Raw genomic sequence first — 19,910 nt, 5'->3', positions numbered from 1 at the left:
CACAAACGCTCAGTAATCTGAATGACTTTGTTTAAACCTATAGGTTTGGGATATATGCCAGGGTCAGCTGGTAGGCAAGAGGGCAACTGTCTGCAGCTATGTTTGGAGCCCTCCAAAGAGGTTAAAGGAGCATGAGTGAAGACGAAGATGTAGAGTAAGGAAAAACTGGAAAGAGTGGCAAAGAGTGAGGGAAGGAAGAAAAAGAAAGGGAAAAGCCTGGGGACCAATTCCAAAGAGTATGGGGGAGTGCTGTGAAATCCCAGAGCCTCCTCCATTCCACGGGCAGCTCAGTCTCCCTAGAAAAATAAACGGTGTGCTGTGGCTGCAGATGAGCCACTAGAAGGGTAAATCCAGAGCACACGGTGAGGCAGGCCAGTTCCATCAAATATGAAGAAGGACATTTAATATAAAGGATGATTTTGTTTCTTTCTAGCAAAATGCCTGTACCTAAGAAAATAAGGATGTGTTTTCTAATAATAGATATTGTAGTTCCATTTTTTCCTCCTTTTTTATCAGATGACTCTGCTGTCATGGAAACAAGTTAGTTCCCTTCTTAAAAAACTGTAACTAAAACTTAATTACAAACAGAACAAATTCTCATGGACAGGAAAAGCAGATGAATATTTTTTTAGTTATAGATGGACACAATACCATTATTTTATTTATTTATTTATTTTTATGTGGTGCTGAGGATAGAACCCAGTGCCTCACACGTGCTAGGCAAGTGCTCTACCATTGAGCTACACCCCAACCCCTGAATATCTGTTTTTTAAACTATCCCCAAAGATTTTTCAGTGTTTAATAGGATAAAATGTACTTAGGGATGGGGGATAGCTCAGTGGTAGAGTGCTTACCTAACATGCATGAGGCCTTGGGTTCTGTCCCCAACACAGCAAAAGTAAATAAAAGAACAAAACATACTTGATAATAATTTTTTTTTTTTTTTGAGATAGGTCTCTCTAAGTTGCTGAGGTTAGCTTTGAACTTGCAATCCACCTGCCTCAGCCTTCCAAGGCACAAGATTACAGACATGCACCACTATGCCCAGCCTGGATAATAACTTCTTGCTATCTTATATTCAGCCCAAATTAATTTTCAATAATATTAAATCACAAATATAAATTAGATGTTTATATTTCAGCCTATTTTCCATTGAAAATTTAAACCATAAAAAGTTTTCTAGCACACTACCAATATCAAAAACACCGGTCTTCTATACTTTACCAAAATGCTGTGGTTAATGTAACAATGACTATGTCACTATTTTTTTTTTTTTTTTTAAGTAGCTGGTTTCAAAAAGTTTTGTTTATTTGGTTGGTTGACTGGATTTACTTTTGGCTTTGGTTTTGGTTTTTTTAACCTATTAAGGCTCACTTTTTTCATTTTGCTTTTAAACTTGCCCAGTTTAATAGTTAATGTTTTCACATTGTTAATTTATATTTTTCTTATGGTACTGTTTACAACATAGTCCTTTCACTAAAAAACATTCCTTACAATCATCCTTTCCTTTTAAGAACCTATGTAACTGAAGTGTTCTGAATTCCATCTCGCTCTGTCACTTGATCAGCTGTATGTCCTTGAGCAAGTTAGTTAACCTTTGAGTTTCATTTCCCTCCTCTGTGAAATGAATAAATAATCCCTGCCTTACAGAGTTGTTGGAAAGATTAGAACTAACATGTGTCAAGTTCCTGGCGCAATCCCAGTGGTTTGTAAGCCCTCAATAATGGCATCTGCCACTGGCTCATCAGCCTCACGTCCCTGCAGTTCAGTTATCTCTTGTCATGCCACCCCAAGGTTCCCCCAAGTGGGATTCACCAAAAAAATCAGTATCAGATTTTTTTAGCACAATAGTTATACTACACAAAATTTAGCCCTGTCAGACCAGAATTATTTGGAGGTGGGAAGAAAGAATACTGTTTCAAACATTTAAATTTTTTTTTTAATTCTTTAAAGTTTGACTTTCTTCCTTTGCAGTGTTCTGCTTTTCCTGCTTGGGCAGGATCCTAGCTAGTCTTTTGTGGGTCTTCCCCCCAACTCAGTTATATGAATTATATTTATCTAGTATCATGTGTACATAGTATATATACATATATATGTATGAATCCTCCAGTTTTTTAAATTTTATTTTATTTGTTTATTTATATGTATATATATATTTTTTTTGGGGGGGGGACAAAATATCTTTATTTTTATGTGGTGATGAGGATCAAACCCAGCGCCTCACATGTGCTAAGCAAGCGCTCTACCACTGAGCCACAACCCCAGCCCTAAATCCTCCAGTTTTGTGCATACATCTGCTAAATGCTAGGAGAATTCTACTCTGTCATATTTGCCTGTTACTGGATTTTTTAAGTTATTTCCTTTTTTTTTTTTTTTTTTGGCTTTGGAATTTGAAGATTGTGGTTGTAAAGGAACTCCTTGATTCCTCTTTCTTTGGGATAATACTTACGCATAATGACTGTTCCAGCAGCAGTGATCTGATGCAGCTGTGGGGGAACCCAGTCCTCTGCTTGAGTTTAACAAGTGGAGAGTTCCTCTGGCTACACCAGTCTACAGCGTCTGTGCAGCCTCTCAGGATTACTTCTATCACTAGTCAGCTCAGAAAATCCCTGATACTGTTCACAGGACTCGAACAAAATGAGGGGAAGATAACTGAGATTATCCTAGGAACCCCTGTAGAGGGTTTCCCCATTCTCTAGTTCCAGAACAGAATGCTCTGATCCAATGGAGAAAAAAGGACCAACATTTTCAGACATATGTAAAGGTTAAATTGTGTAATGATGAGTGGTAGGAAATTAAGAGCTGGTCTCATCATTTTGAATTGAAAAATTGTTAAACCATGAAATTATCACTTCATATCTGTTAGAGCAGGTATTACAAAAAAGATGAAAGAAAAGGAAATCTTTGCAAAGTTTTGGTAGACAATGTAAATTAGGCCACCATTAAGGAAAAGAGTAAGAAGCTAATTGTTATTACTGTATTCATGTAATTATTGTTTTAATATAAAATAGAATCACCATGTGATTCAGCATTCCCATTCCCGACTATATATCCAAAGAAAATGAAATCATTATGTTGAAGAAATGCAGCATTATTTAAGATATCCAAGATTATGGAATCAACCTAAGTGTCCACCATGGATGAAGGGATAAAAAAAATATGGTACATACACATAATGGAATACTACTCAGCCATAAAAAAGAAAATCTTGTCATTTGTGACATGAATGAACCTGGAGGACATTATCTTAAATGAAAATTAAGTGGGGCACAAAATGGCATCTAGTATGATCTCAATTGTATGCGAGATCTAAATAAGCTGAACTCAGAAGTAGAAAGTAGAATGGTGATTACTAGGGGCTGGGGGAGATGTTGATCAGAGATACAAAATTTCTACTAGATAAGAGGAATAATTCCAAAGGTCTACGGTACGACATGGCAACTACAGTTAATAACAACTGATTGTGGTGAGAAAAACCACTGAGTAGATTTTAAGTGATCTTACCACAAAATAACTATGCAAGGTAACCTGTATGCTAATTAGCTAACTGGGCCATGTGTTCTCTTCCTGTAGCTGTGACAAAAATACTTGGAATAAACAACTTGAAGTTTATTCATTTTGACTCACGATTTCATAAGTGGCAGTCCATGGTCAGCGCCTGGACCCCAGAATGCGCCCACTGACAGGCACCTGGCGGAGGAGCCTGCCGGGCGGCTGGGAGCGCAGGCGGGGGCGGGGCGGGGCGCAGGCGGGGGCGGGGCGGCTCCCAGCAGCCCCTCCAGGGCACTTCCGGTGACTTCCGCCGACTAGGCCCCACTTCTTAAAGGTGCCGCCACCCGAGCCCCACGTGGGGTTGCGCGCCTGACACGCCAGCCCCTCGAGGCCCGCACCTTGCTCTAGCCTGGAGATCCAGAACCGCACGTTGCAAACTTCCCCCACCTCCCTATAGCTCCATAGGCCACCAAACCTCCAAAACATGACTCTGGGCGACATTTAAGATCCAAACCAACGGCTGGGGGTGATCTCCAATGCTACCAACCCCCCCATCTCCCAAATCATAACAAGCCTTTCCATAGCGTATACACGTTTCAGAACATCCTGTCGTACACACAAATATATTTGTCAGTTTTTGAAAAACCTACCAAATTAAGGGGAAATGCCTTAACTAAAAGTTTTATTTTTCTTATTAAAAATAGGTGTGTTTGGGCTGGGATTGTAGCTCAGTGGTAGAGAGCTTACCTTGCATGCACAAGGGCCTGGGTTACATCCTCAGCACCACATAACAATAAATAAATAAAAATAATGATATTTTGTCCAGAGGGGAGGGGAGGGGAAGGGGGATAGGAAGGGTAGCAGAATACAACAGACACTAGTATGGCCCTATGTATAAACGTGGCTGTGTAACCAATGTGATCCTGCAATCTGTACACGTGGAAAAATAAGATTACGTACCCCATTTGAATCAAATGTATGTCAAGATCATTGTAATATTTTGAACAAATAAAAAAATCTTTAAAAAATTCAATTGATTAAAAAAAAAAGATTTTGTCCATCTACAACTAAAAAAAAAAAAAAAAAAAAAGGTGTGTTTGCCAGGCGCGGTGGCACACGTCTGTAATTCAGTGGCCCTAGAGGCTGAGGCAGGAAGATCGCCAGTTCAAAGCCAGCCTCAGAAACTTAGCGAGGCCCTAAGCAACTAAGTGAGACCCTGTCTCTAAATAAAATACAAAAAGGACTGGGGATGTGGCTCAGTGGTTAATCTCCCTGGATTCAGTCACCGGTACCAAAAAAAAAAAAATGGGTTTTCCAGATTTGCTGCCTGCCTTTTCCCTGTGAGGTTGCTGTGTATCTTCCATGTGCTCCATGAGGAAGTTTTAATTAAATATGTATTAAAGTATAAGACTGTATGTTGGAAAACTTTTAAATTCTTATTTTTTGTTTGTTTGTTTTGGGTTTTTTTGTTTTAATTAAATTCAGCACAGTACCGGAATATTTAGCCTCTAAACTATAAAAGGGATTAGATGAGGCTTTTTTTTTTTTTTTTTTTTTTTTGGTACTGGGGATTGAACCCAGGGGTGCTTAACACTGAGCCACATCCCATCCCTTTTTATATTTTATTTAGAGACGGGGTCACACTGAGTTACTAGGGCCTCGACGATAAGTTACTGAGGCTGGCTTTAAACTCACAATCCTCCTGCTCAGCCTCCCTAGCCACTGGGATCACAGATGTGGGCCACTGTGCCAGGCCACAAGGTTTGTTGTCTTTCAACATGAAGGTGCAATAAAGATATAATTTAGGTGTGAGTTGAGACAGACAAAAGTTTCCTTATGCTTTTGTGCAGTTTTCTGCAAGTTTATGTCTGTAATAGGATAGGGCAGTTGTGTGACTCCTTGACTTTCACTATGCCTGAAGGCCATTCACCTGAGAGCAGCACAAAATGAGATGACACTGTTAAATGTCATTCCTATGCTTCCCAGAGTCTGAGACACCTCTGTTTAAAAGTGGTTAGAAAAAAAAAATGAAAGGTTCACATCCTTGAAAACCTGTTACTTTAATTTATGAGATAAGGTTTTACACCAATCCACATTCTTGATTTTTTAAAAAAAATCATCCATGGGCTGAGGTTGTGGCTCAGTGGTAGAGCGCTTGCCTAGCACCTGTGAGGTACTGGGTTCGATTTCAGTACTGTACATAAGTAAATAAAGGTCCATCAACAACTAAAAAAAAAAAATTTTTTTTAAGTAACATTCAACACTCTGGAGGCTGAGGCAGGAGGATCACATGAACTCAGTCAGTTCAAGGCCCATGTGGACAACATACCAAGATACTGTCTTTAAAAAGAAAAAAAGATTATTACTAAAGACCTTAGTTGTGGCACACACTTGTAATCCCTGTAATTCAGATAGGGAAAGGGGAAAGTTCGTGGCCAGCCTCAGCAAATTAGGAGACACTGCCTCAAAAAGTGAAAAGGGCTGGGGATGTAGCTCAGGGTAAAGTACACTTGGGTTCAACCCCCTGGGCTACATACACACACACACACAAAAAAAAACATTAACTTTATTATGTCATAAAAAGTATGCTGTACACAGTGAGGTGCCATTTGTTTTATCAGTTAAATTATTTCTATGATAAATCTAACAAAATACAAATTTAAAACACTATATTTAATACTAGGTATTTACTTATTGCTTTTTTTTTTTAAGAGAGAGAGAGAGCATAGACACAATGAGAATAGTATTGTATTGACTTCCTCATCAGTTACCCCAACAGTATGAGATCCAATCCCTGTAATAAATCCTTTATTCCATACCATTATAGTGAGGGTGCCTCCCTGATCAAAACTTATCAGAATATGAGCTGGGGTTGTGGCTCAGTGGTATAGTGCTTGCCTAGCACATGTGAAGCCCTGGGTTTGATCCTCAGCATGACATAAAAATGAAGTAAAGATATTGTGTTCACCTGCAACTAAAATATATATAAAACTTATCAGAAATAAAATTTATGGATGATTTATGGGAAAAAAAAAAGAGAGAGAGAGAAAGAGAGAATTTTTTTTTTAATATTTATTTTTTAGTTCTCGGCGGACACAACATCTTTGTTTGTATGTGGTGCTGAGGATCAAACCCGGGCCGCACGCATGCCAGGCGAGCGCGCTACCGCTTGAGCTACATCCCCAGCCCTACTTATTGCTTTTAATCTGAAGCAAACTGGTATTTCACATCTTAAAGTAGGAGTAAAAGTATTTTGTAAATGAAGAAGTTTTTGCAACTTTTACATTTATTTCAAACAAATGAAATTATCAAGCCTTAGGGAAAAGACTGATTTTAAATTTAATCAATTGTTGAATTTATTAGCCCTAATAATTTTGTTTCCCTTGGTTATTTTCTTTCTAGGATTTACTAACCAGACACAAAGTGTTGGTAGCAGACTTCTTAGAACAGAATTATGACACTGTAAGTACAAATCATTTTTAAGACTTCACCTCTCTCTGTCTTCTCTTTCTCCCTCTTAGATCTTTGAACATCACCCTTATTTATCATTCACAAGTGACATCAACCACACTCAACCATACTCCTGGTTGATTTATGGAAAACTGAGGTTGCTAGGGAGTCAGGAATTTTTCACTATTTACATTTCTTCCTGTTGTACTCTGGGGCTCCAAGGAATGATCACTGCCTGCCTGCTTTGATCTTAAATTAAGAAAACACAGGAGCTGGGGGTATAGCTCAGTAGCAGAGCAATTGCCTACCATGGCTGAGGTCCTTGGTTCCATCCCCAAAAAACAACACACACACACACACACACACACACACACACACACACACACACATGCAGAGTCATGTTTTTTTGTTTGTTTACTTGTTTTTGGTACTGGGGATTGAACTCAGGGTCACTCGACCACTGAGCCACATCCCCAGACCTATTTTATATTTTATTTAGAGCATGCTTAGTGCCTTGCTATTGTGGACCCATATCTACCAAGTTACATAAATAGATTTCTATAAAATGAGTTACCTTGAAACTTTTAACAGATTTTTTATCAAAATTATTCATTGGAAGGACTCAAATTATTCCATTCTTTGACTCAATTTCGGATTTGCAGAACTAAGATAAAACAGAAAAATGTGTTTCTTGTGTCACTGGGCTTCCCTATCCCTCAGCGAAGGGAAGGGTGATGAAATGGGAGACGTCCCTGTGGACGCAGTGAGGGCCCTTGCTAAGTACACAGAGGTACAAAGCACTGCCGCCTCCTGAATAGAGAGAGCCTAAGGTGGAGAACACACTGCTGCTGTGACATTCTAAAATTTATTTTCTTTTCCTTAGATTTTTGAAGACTATGAGAAATTGCTTCAGTCTGATAATTATGTGACTAAGAGACAATCTTTAAAGGTAATATCAAATTTCTTTTAAGTTAGTCCCTACAAGTTGATCTTACTAGCAAGTGATATCTATTAGTGGACAAACAAATGTCAAAAAAATAAAAGTATCCACTGTTTTTTTTGTAATTTGGGAGGTATGTTTCATGGTATGACTGTACTTTGGGGCAAAATTATGGAAGGATCCCACTTCAAATACCTTTTGGGAAGTGACAATATAAATAATAAGTGCATGCTAAAGTAGAATTGGGAATATTTCTGCTAAGAAAGACAACCAAACCTAACCTAAAAGAACCACAGTTCTCTCTTAGGACATATTTTCCAGAGGTGAAAAGAAACTACTTTTAGAGTGAAGACAGGAGTAAATGTTATGAGGAAAACTCAGGAGGCTCCTGAAGATCTCTGTCCATGCATCCTGAAGCAGAATAGGCAGGAAGAGATGATCCTCTGTCTCTCTTGCAGCTTGCCATAAACTAGACTTACAGAAGTATTTTGCAGAAAAGAGGAGAGAAATAGAAGTATCAGTGCCAAAACATAACACACAAATGCAGAAAATTCAGTTGATAAATTCTCAGTAATAGTTTTCTTTTTGAGAGGGAAAACACATGTTTACTATGAAATAGTGTTTATAAAATGAAATGTTATGGGGCTTCAGTTTTAGACAAGATATTTATCTCCCAGATTTGCAACATATTTTCCTAAGGAAAATGTGTGTGTGTGTGTGTGTGTGTGTGTGTGTGTGTGTGTGTGTATATATATATATATATATATATATAATGTGTATACATATAGTGTTCATATTATACATATATGTATGTATGTGTGTGTATGTATATATATATAATTTTTTAAAAAAACATATTTCATTGCCAGGTCCTTCCCTGAACATCCTAGTCAGCCGGCCAGTGTTCACTGTAGGTTTTCTCATTTCAAATACCTCCACCTCTGAACATGAGTGCTCACATTACATTTACAACAAAGTTTCTGAAATATGAAACATGGTCATTCCCTAAGAATTAAAAGAATAATATTTTTAAAAATCAGCTGGCTCCATGGTGGAACACTTGCCTTGCATGCACAAGGCCCTGGCTTGGATCCCCACACTGAAAAAATAAACAAAACCCACCTCCAACAAACTTATGTGAGAAGACTACATGATCGAATGCATCAGACTTTGCTGTCCTAAAAATCCACAAGGACTACACTGGAACAATCTGGAAAGAGTTTTTTAAATGATTTGTTGGCTAGAAAAGAAAAGAAAAGAAGGTCAACCTCCAATAAATCACTTTGTGGATGAACTCTCAGGATAGGGGGTATAAGGGAGGTGAGAGGACATTCAGTCAGCCAATCAGAATTTGCCTGCATACATTCTAGACATATGGTGGCAGCTGAGAACAGCGCTGTGGACCTCACATTCTACTAGGAAAGGACAGACAGTAGATAAACACATGCAAGATTTTCATGTGACTTTAAGTATTAAGAAGAATTAAACAGAGTCAGGGGGCTTGTTAAAGTAAAATTTGGAATATTTCTGCTAAGAAAGGAAAAACAACCTAGGACAACTTAAATAGAACTACAATCCCATCCTAGGGGATACTTTTTAAGAGATAAAAAGAAAATGACACTCCAATAGCTGGAGTGTCAGCAAGGCCTCTCCAGTAACTTGACTTTTGAGCTAAGGCCTAAATCTGTGAAAAATTAAAATGACTGAATCAGGTGTGGGTGGCACATGCCTATAATTCAGGGACTCCCCAGGCTGAGGCAGGAGGATCGCAAGTTCAAGGCCAGCCTCAGCAATTTAGCAAGGCTCTAAGCAACATAGTAATACCCTATCTCAAAATAAAAAATTTTTAAAAGGGGGGCTGGGGATGTGGCTCAGTGGTTGAGTGCTCCTGGGTTCAATCCCTGGTACCAAAAAAAAAAAAAATCCCCCTGTGCCCTTTCCTTGTGTGCCCTTGCTACTCCAGCTTTCCTCATTGTTAGGCAGGTCACTCCCCGCTCCCCCATCCCATCAGTCAGCACTCTTTATTGAGTCTCCCCATACAAGGTGATCCACCTAGAGAAGAAATCCCACAGGTGTGCTGCTGTTATGCTGGAGCTTATAGTAATGAGACTGACCTGAGCAACCGACCTCCAGGTAGAGGCAGTGAACTCAGCACCATTCTCTGCCTCGAAAGAACAGACGAATAGAAGGATCTAATCCTGCTGCGTATCTAAGGAACAGAAACCTTTATTATTATTTTTTTGTTGTTGTTGTCCTTGGGATGGAACCAAGGGGTGCTTAACCACTGAACCACATCCTCAGCCTATTTCTATATTTTATTTTGGAGGCAGGGTCTCACCGAGTTACTGAGGGCCTTGCTAAGCTCCTGAGGCTGGCTTTGAACTTGTGATCTTCCTGCCTCAGCCTCCTGAGCTGCTGGGATGACAGGCCTGTGCCACTGTGCCCGGCTTAGAATTCTTTATTTGTGAAGGGCCTACAAGGACAGTCGAATGAGGAGAGCTTGTCCATGTTGCAAGAGATAGTGGCCCTGGAGGGGAGGTGGAAAGTGGAAAGTTAAGCAGAAGTGACAGTGCTCTAAAGAGCAGCACACAGGAAAGTGCTCATCAGTTTTCCAGATCCTTCCTAAAGGAAGGGGGAAGTCTGTCAGGTGCTCGACCAACATGGAAAGGAAGGAAACTGAAGGCCACAGTCTGTAGAATTTATCCTTGTACTGTTATCGGGATTTACGAGAACTTGAACAGAACTTTTGCTGTGATCCTGCCTCTGGAACCTTAGGCAAAGTCACAAAGCTGACAGCTTCTTTTTTTCCCCTGATCATCTCCATTTTGGGCCACTTCCTGCCTTTTCTTTCCCACTGTCTTATCATCCCTCCCACTCATGCCCTGTGTCCCCATTGCCAGCCCTCTCTTCTCTGGCTATCTTCAGCCCTTGTCCTCTTCCCCTGTTCATATTTGTGAAGTGGCAGAGCCTCACTCTTGGTAAGTGTGGACTCTTTTTCCTGGTGCTGGGGATCAAACTCAGAGCCTCATGCTTGCCAGACAAGTGCTCTCCCATTGAGCTCCATCTCTAGCTCAGAACTGTAGACATTTGTGAAACAAATCAAATGAAATTGGACAAGAAAATATTTCTAGTCATTATCCCCACGGTTCAATCTATGGAGGGACTGATTTATTCTAAACAAATATTTGAGACTGGGGTATGAGACTTGTTCCTACCTACATCCATTTGCATTTAAAAAAATACAAACCTGTCAATCCAGTGAACTTGTGATTGGTACAGGCAAACACCTGAGGGGTACAAGGGCAAGCAAAAAGTTCTCCTTCCTCACTGCCATGTGCTTCCTACCACCTGGCTCCTGCTGTCCATCCCCCTTCCCCTTTCCTGCACTTCTCCTGCTGGGACCAGGAGCAGACTTCTTGTCCCTAGTACTGAAATTTCTTGAAACTCTCTCCTATCACTTTGGGTTTGTACTTACTGACAACCACCTTGGTCACCTCTTGAGGCATCTTTTCTGTTCTTCATTAATCTTTTCAGGCCCACCTCATTGTCTGCTTTTCCTGGCTAAAACCCATTACAGTTAGCCCTCACGCATTGGATTTACAACTTAGTGAAACTGACTCCAGCTGGGACAGAAGGAAAAAAAATCCCTGACAGTAGGTAGATGTAGCCTCTGTGAGAATGCAGAAACCCTTACGAGGGTTACTTCATGAAGGCTGGCTTTTTGGAAGGCAAGGTTATAGGCAGAGATGTTGCTAAAATGTTATATCTCCCTGCTCAAGGGAACAGAACGGTAGACGACTGTGGAAGGGTGAAGCCACAAACAGTTAGCTCATTAAACATTGTTTGTACTTTTCTCTGATAGAAAAATGTTGTCCTGAGAGCTCTGCTGGAGCAATCTTGATTTTTCCTTTTGGGAATTAGATCTGCAGGAGCTGTAGATTCTGTTCTGACCTAACCATATTGACATATATGGAATCTGTAAGATTTTGTACATAGACATTCTATAGTTAGTTGTAAGAGACAAGAGAAGCTAGATTATACTAAATTTTGTAAGTAATAAACTGGATTAAGCACTAGGCGATTATCTGATTTCAAAGTGGTTTCCACCTTCTGCCTTTGGTTAATCGTATTCTAAAATTTCCTAGACTGTCTTAGGGTGCTTAGAGTCTTGGTGTCAATAAAAAGTAATTAACAGAGAAATTCCTTTCCCTCATGTGACAGAGCTTAGGAATTTATTTCTTATCTTCTTCAGAGGCCTGGCATTTAATTACTAGCAAGAAAGATTATAATTCAGAAGAAGCTTGATGGAATTTTTGGCTCTGGTCAATTTCATTAAAATATTAAGTTAAACAAAAACCTCAAGTTACACTTGCGTGGTTTTACTGCTACATCGTGTGTTAAATATGAAAATTAAATGAATAAAATTTAATTTTTTTTCCACTTTCTTAGTACAGTATTGCTTTATAATGCTTTGTGTTATAATGGAATGCTGCATTTTGTCATTGTTGGTATAGTTAATATTGTGTCTATCATATACAATATTCTAACACTCTAGACAGGTTCTCAAATAGCACAACAGTAAGAGACAAAGTTAGTACAAAGAGGAACAAATAAGGAGCAGAGAGGAAGGTGATGGAGGAGACTCAGCTAGTCCTGGAGAGTGGGTGTGGTTTGGACAGGGAGACAGGAGGTAAAGGTAAATTTCTGGAGAGAACTTGAGCAGGGGATGCAGTGTGTGGTGGCTCATGCCTACAGTCTCAACGACTTGGGAGGCTGAGGCAAGATCACAAGTTTGAGGTCAGCCTGGGCAACTTAGGTAGATCATCCCAAAATTAAAAATAACAATAATAATAATAATAATAATAAAAAGAGTATGGATGTAGCTCAGTGGTAAAGCATTCTGGATTTGCTTTCACCACCAAAAAAAAAAAAAAAAAATTTTTTTGTTTTGTTTGTTTGGGTGTCTTTTTTTTTTTTTTTTTTTTTTGAGCAAGGGGAGAGAAGCCACGGAAGCAGAAAAATGAGGAAAGCTGAGCAAGGGAATTGAGAAAAAGAAGCAGGAGAAGTGACTCCTGATCCCCTCAAGCGGTGGATGCCGTTCTCAGGAGTTGGATGTGTCCGATTATGCACAGCTGACTTTCTGAAAGATTACTTTGATCTAATGTGATGGGACTGATGGGGAGAGCACCTGCATGCTGTTGGAAAAGTCCAGATGAAGAGGTAGTGAGGGTTTGAATGAGGAAACTGGCAGGGAAAATGGAATGAAGGGTATTCAAAAGACATCCTTTAAAAGCAAAAAAAAAAAAAAAAAAAAAAGGCAGATCTCAGGCATGATTTGATGTGAGAAGGAGAAAGGGAAAAGAAAGGAGCTGAGGAGGACTTTAGCTCTCTGCCTTAGGGGACTGGTAGGTCCTATTGTCATTAACAAGGAGAGGAGAGGGAATTGGTATTAGCAATGTTAACTGTGTGAGAGACCAGCAAGATGCCCAAGGGACCGCGCAGGGGGCTGCTAGAATGTAGTTCCGGGAGACATCTTCCTCCATGTTATAGTTATACCCATGGGTGCAGTTGAAACTGTTGGCAGATAAAAGGCAAGAGCCAGTGTGCTCTCTGGAAACTTCCTATATACATAGTGCAGATGGCGGGGGAGCAAGTGGAAGAGTCGGCATGGAAACAAGCTGCTAAGCTAAGAAACCAGAAGAATGCAGTAACCTTAAAACCAGGAGCAAAGAAAGTTTCCACAGGTTTCCTTAGCTTTAGATGCTGTGGGGAAACCAAGAATGAAGATTACTATCTACAGCTGCTATTCTAAATGCATGAGAATAACTGACCAACTAATATGCAACAATGGTCATTCTTTTTTCAGATTTAACATTATTTTTGTGCACAAAATTTAACTTTCAGGTGTGTAAATAGACAAATGATGCATCATTAGCAAGGTAGTTGTGTACTGGCACACACACCCACACACACACACATACACACATATAAGTTTACAGGTCTGAAATTCTGTTGTGATAGACAACTAACCCCGAGTTTAATGTATTCTCCTTGGATCCAGCATTTCTATGACCACCTTTAGGAATTGCTATCACTATAGTGAAAACAAAAGTTTCTGAGATGGAGCAACAATGCATCCAGCAATTTGTTAGAGGGTCTTCTGTTTTCACTTTGGGCATTTCCATTTGGTTTCAGAGTAATGTTGCACTTTTGGAAACTATTAACTTTCCACCATTAGATGTTTTGCTTTACTTCTTTGTAAAAACTTGCTGCACTTTAAAAGCTTGATATGGATTTAGGGTCTATGATTTATCTTTCTAGTTTTATATCAAGTTTTATAATACATGTTAAGGGGAGTGTAACAGTCGCTTAACATAAAACTATCTTTTTGCTAAAGTACTTGAGTACATTTATTGAGGAAAAGGAGGGATAACTGAGGAGTTTTGGTTTTTCCTGTCCTGCTGGACTGCCTAGGAGCAATACATTATTGGGAAGCAAGCTGATTAAAGTAAATGATGAAAATAAATGTATTTCTGGCTATCTCTTGGTAAGCTGCAGCAGTGACTGGCTGGAAATGAAATTATAAGAACATTATGATGAGGAACCAATCAATGCCTGGGAAGAGGGTTTATTTTCCTATGCTTTGTAACTTTCTGAACTCTGTAGAAATGTAGCTACATCACTCGATTGCTTGGCCAATTAACTGCTGCCTAAAGTATAACCTTGTAGGCTTAGTCCTTAGAACTATCGCTCTTAGGGAGATAAATTCAAGTCATCTTGTCACCACACTCTGTGGTGAAGGCCACCTGATGACAATACTTGCAGGTGTGTTACCCATTTTTGTCCTGCACCTATGAACCACTTATCGTAAATTCCCTGTGCATGGTCTTTGGTCACATAGGCCAAAAATTCAAACCCACCAATGTTGTGATGGTTACAAAAGGATGTCAAATTTCCTATTAAAGCCACGTGTAACCTCAGCTCAGGGCACAGAACTTCAGACTGATGTAAATAGCCTGAGTTCTTCAACTCAGTCTCTTGCAGAGCATGATTTCCATAACATTTATACTTTGTTTTTCAGTGAGAGCGAGTAAGGTGTATTTGAATAAGAGGACTGTTAGATAGATGATAACGTTGGCTTTGTGTTTTCTCATAGCTGCTTGGTGAACTGATCCTGGACCGCCACAACTTTGCCATTATGACCAAGTACATCAGCAAACCAGAGAACCTGAAGCTGATGATGAACCTCCTTCGAGATAAAAGTCCCAACATTCAGTTTGAAGCCTTTCATGTCTTTAAGGTACAGTGTCAACTACAGAAATAATGTTGTGGGGATTTTTTCCCCCCAGCTTCAAACAAGAAGCTCCTTCTTTTTACTTTCCTTCCTTTATTCTTGCAAGAAAATTAAATAGGCAGTCTTTCTGTTTTGCATGATTTAGATGAGACTTTGGAACTATTTTAATGAATGCCTATTTAACTAAAAGGTTTGCTAACTAATCCATACTCTAAATATTTTCTTTTTTAAAAATATTGATCAATTGCATTCTCTCATTAGTCTAATGGCATGAAATCATTACTTGGGTGCTTCAATGAGGGAAATTTGCCTCAGATAATTACACATGCATTATAAATTCAGAGAAGTTTCATGGCCACATCAAACTTCAGAAGACCTGCCACCCAGTGCCTGGAGTAAAATTAAACAATCATTTTCAAATTAAAAACCATTGGGGAATAAATGAGCTTCATCCCTCCTGGTGAGAATCTCTCTGGTACTCACCAGAAACCTCGAAGATAGAAAATCCAATGAAGCTAGGCCTTTATGTAGGTCCTTGTCACCACACTCTGGACCTCTGTGCTTTCTCTCTTAAGAGAAAGTCAAATCTTCTTCCCCACTGAAAAAATAGATGATAACATTTCCCAAAAGTGATATGTTCATCACTTTTACATTTAAGTACAGACAGAATAAGTAGACCCAAATGATAAAATATACACATGTATACACGCATTAGATGGGAGAAACCTACTCTGTAATCCCATTCTCCTAATCTAACTACTCTAAACACTTTAGTAAATTTTATTTATTTTCCCATGCACATGTTTAAGAGCTTTTTTTTTTTTTTGGTGGTTATTTGTTGGTTTGGGGTTTTTTGTTTTTTTTTTTTTTTTTGGTACTGGGGATTGAACTCAGAGACACTCAACCACTGAGCCACATCCCCAGCCCTATTTTGTATTTTATTTAGAAACAGGGTCTCACTGAGTTGCTTAGTGCCTCACCATTGCTGAGGCTGGCTTTGAACTCAAAATCCTCCTGCCTCAGCCTCCCGAGCAGTTGGGATTACAGGTATGCACCACCACACCCAACTTAAGGGCATTTTTTTTCTAGCTGTATTCACATTGTACAAACATTTCATATACTAATTTTATCACTTAATGCTATAAGTAAAGACTTTCATTATTGTTATTATAGTTTTTAGAGCCAGTAGTTTTATGAACATTATAGTTTATAACTGAGTGTATTTGTTCTAGTGGACTTAAACAGTCCTGGGTTATTGATATTTAGGTTATTTCCAAATTTTACTACAGTATTGCTGCAGTGCACATTTTATGCATCCAACTAGCTTTTTCCACATTATTATTATTAAGAATTATTTTCTCGGGCTGGGGATGTGGCTAAAGTGGTAGCGCGCTCGCCTGGCATGCATGTGGCCCGGGTTCGATTCTCAGCACCACATTCAAACAAAGATGTTGTGTCCGCCAATAACTAAAAAATAAATATTAAAATTCTCTCTCTCTCTCTTTCTCTCTCTCCCTCTCTCACTCTCTCTTTAAAAAAAAAAAAGAATTATTTTCTCATGTTAGACATCTAGGAAAGGATTAAGGGTTCAAAAAGTTTCAGGAATTTTTTTTGTCTAATATATATTAAGTCAATAATATTTGTAAGTCAATAAATGGGAGAAATGGCAGTTTATAAAGTAAGTGTTGCTTTGAGCAGTAAAAAAAAATGATGTAGTCAGTCTTTCAGCCACCAGATATTTATTGTCCAAAAGGCCATTAAAGTCATTCAGAGCCTAAGTTTATAAGTTCCCTTTGGAATCCTACAACTTGATAAACTCATTTTAAACTCTTTATGGTGGAAATAGCATAATTTTGAAGAACAAGGTAGGGGACTCCATCCTGCCAGATAGTAAGGTCTGAGATGTGACTAACTCTCAGAAACATTTGATTAGTTGGAAGAAGCCAACATTAAAAAGAAGTAATTTACTTAAAGTTTGAAAACATGGAAAGCAATACTGTATATAGAGTTATGCATATGCAGTTATAGTCAAAAATTTTGTGTGGAATGACACCAAATTTAGGACAGCGGCCATGTCAGGAGAGGGGTAGGGAAGAGCATAAGTGATATCGTGGAAAGCATTCAACAGCTTTCAATATTTTGATTAAAAGGCAAGCATGGCAAAAATGTTCGACTTGCCCAGACCTGCTGGTGGAGACATGCGGTCAATAAGTTATCCCCTGTACTCTTTTTGTGTTAGAATTATCTCATTAAAAGTAAAGAAATGGGATAAAATAAAAACAGAGTGCTGTAGGACTGGGAAGTGCCATGCTGTATGAAGTGATAGACTTTCTCGGGAATCGTTGACTATAGGGGTTGTAGGAGGCTGTGTGTGGTCACGCCATTTGGCTTCCACAGAAGTGTACTCTATCATTGGAGATGAGAACAAGCTGCATATAATTTTGTTTAAAAATGCAGTATTATAGAAGTGTTCAGTGGGCGGCAAAATAGAAATAACCTGCTTCAGTCCACAGATCAGAATTTGGATCATCTAATCAGTGGACAGAATAAGTACATTTAAAAATAGTTGACCACTTGTTTACTTGTGTGTGTATAAACTGGGCCTACTCTGGACCCCACCTATGTTCCTTCCAACTGAAGTATGAACTTGATTGTTTACTTCCCAAAAATAATATTTTGCTGTTTAGAAAAAAATGTAACAGCCAAGTCCTAGAATTTTTTTTCACAGTTCTTTATTAATAGTTTTTCCCTCAAAAAATAAAAACAAAAAAAGAAAAAAAAATAGTTTTTCCCTCAAAGCTCCTTCTGTATAGGGGCAGAAAGTATGGAACACTGTACTGCAGATGCCTTTGCCATATGATTAGTGGCTCATTTTTATTAGCTTGCTGATAAGATCAGTATCTCCACTGAGATGATATTTCATGTTTTCTAATATTGACCAGCAGAAGGTGTGTGTGATAGAAAAACTCTGGATGCAAGTCAAGAGTACTGGGTCTTTGTTGTGGCTCGGTTGCTAGCAATGACTTTGGATATATTTGTCTGGATCTGTTTCCTTCCTTGCAAAACAGAAGGGCTAAAATCTAAAGTTTAGTTCCAAGATGCTAGGTCATAAGACCTATGTCTCTGTGATCCTGCTTCTCCCAGAAATGAATTTAGAAACAGCTATTGGCTGGCTTTCCCCCTCCAAAGGGCCATGTTGGTACTTCCCACCAAACCATGTAAGGAGGTGGTCTGTGGCATCCGGCTCATACCTAGAGCTGCTGGAACTCAGGCATGCCCAGTGCCAAAAATGGTCCTCAGTGTACTCCTGTCACTGACCCAGCACTTGACCACAACAGCCATTTCCATGAAAACAAGAAGCCCTGCTCCAGCTTCTTAAAAATACAAAAGTTGGGGCTGGGGTTGTGGCTCAGTGGAAGAGCGCTTGCCTAGCACATGTGAGGCAAAGGGTTCAATCCTCAGCACCACATAAAAATAAATAAATAAATAAAAATTCAAAAGCTAGCCGGGCACAGTGGCACACACCTATGATCCTAGCAGCTCAGGAGGCTGAGGCAGGAAGATCGAGAGTTCAAAGCCAGCCTCAGCAAAATCAAGACACTAAGCAACTCAGTGAGACCCTGTCTCTAAGTAAAATACAAAATAAGACTGGGGATATGACTCAGTGGCCAAGTGCCCCTGAGTTCAATCCCTAGTATCCCCCACCCAAAAAGAAAGAATGATCTTAGAATGATAATGGTTTCCATGTGGTCTTATTGCAAAGAATGCAAAATATAGATAAATCTGGTGAAGGAGTAACCATGAATTACTCATTTCCTTAGGAACTGACTTTCTAGCAGACCAGCTGCTCTGGCTGTGATAAACCAGATCTAAGTCTACTTGTGGGGAAGTAGTTGAGATTCGGTAAATTTAGGAATAGACTATGACTTAATCATCATTTTCCCCCAGATTGTACCAAGTCATTAAACAGTACAAGGCATAGTAGTGTCCATCTGTCTCAGTTCAGGCTGAGACAGGAGGATGGCAAGAACTGCCAACTTAATGTTTCATCAACAACTTTTAAGTAGTGTAGAATAGCCAGCTTTATCAGGTCCTCATTTAATCTTATTTTATTTTGCCCCTTGTGCTTATTTAACAAACAGGCAGGGGAGAAAAGTGAAAACCTATAATTAAAACCTCACTTTGCATTTCTATTTTTAAATATACGTTCTTTAAAAAATTCATAAAATAGGAATTGAAGGCATAGTTCAGTGGTAGAGTGCTTGCCGAGCATTGCCTATATTTTATAATTGTGAATACTATCCAGAATAAGAAGAATTTTTTTTTTCCTTTGGTACTGGAGATTGAGCCCAGGGCCTCTCATGCTAGGCAGCATTCCACCACTGAGCTACACCCACAGCACTAGAAAAAAAAAATTTAGGTTGCTTTTCCACATAATTTTGGAATAAATATATAGCTTCCTATGTAATTTCCACAATTGTGTGAAATTTATAGATCCTCCAGACTTGAGTTCCAAAATATCAAAGCAATTGCAGTAACAACAGTGTAACTAACAATTTAACTTTCTGGAGTTTCCAGTGCACTTTGCCCTGAAAAGGGCCTATACTCCTCGTCCCATCTTGAAGTCAGGTAGATGGAGCACCTTCGCATTGTGGCTGAGGAAACTGGGAGACCTTTTATAGTATTACTAAAAGAAGTAACAGTACAGTCTTTCTTTGGTCAGAGGATAATATC

At 39.1% G+C, this 19,910-nt stretch overlaps 1 protein-coding gene across 6 annotated transcripts in view; it reads left to right on the top strand.

The window, feature by feature from the left end:
* Window positions 1–19,910, top strand: part of Cab39l (calcium binding protein 39 like) — a 121,672-nt gene that overhangs the window by 88,872 nt on the left and 12,890 nt on the right. For all 6 annotated transcript variants that reach the window (XM_078016037.1, XM_078016033.1, XM_078016036.1 and 3 more), the window contains 3 exons: window positions 6,895–6,954; window positions 7,826–7,891; window positions 15,039–15,182. In XM_078016037.1, the coding sequence (XP_077872163.1) occupies window positions 6,895–6,954; window positions 7,826–7,891; window positions 15,039–15,182 (270 nt within the window). The remainder of the gene's footprint in view (window positions 1–6,894; window positions 6,955–7,825; window positions 7,892–15,038; window positions 15,183–19,910) is intronic.

The sequence above is a fragment of the Ictidomys tridecemlineatus genome, chromosome 6, assembly GCF_052094955.1.
Source record: "Ictidomys tridecemlineatus isolate mIctTri1 chromosome 6, mIctTri1.hap1, whole genome shotgun sequence".
In the NCBI taxonomy this organism is placed as follows: domain Eukaryota; kingdom Metazoa; phylum Chordata; class Mammalia; order Rodentia; family Sciuridae; genus Ictidomys; species Ictidomys tridecemlineatus.
This window is presented reverse-complemented; position numbering and strand designations above follow the sequence as displayed.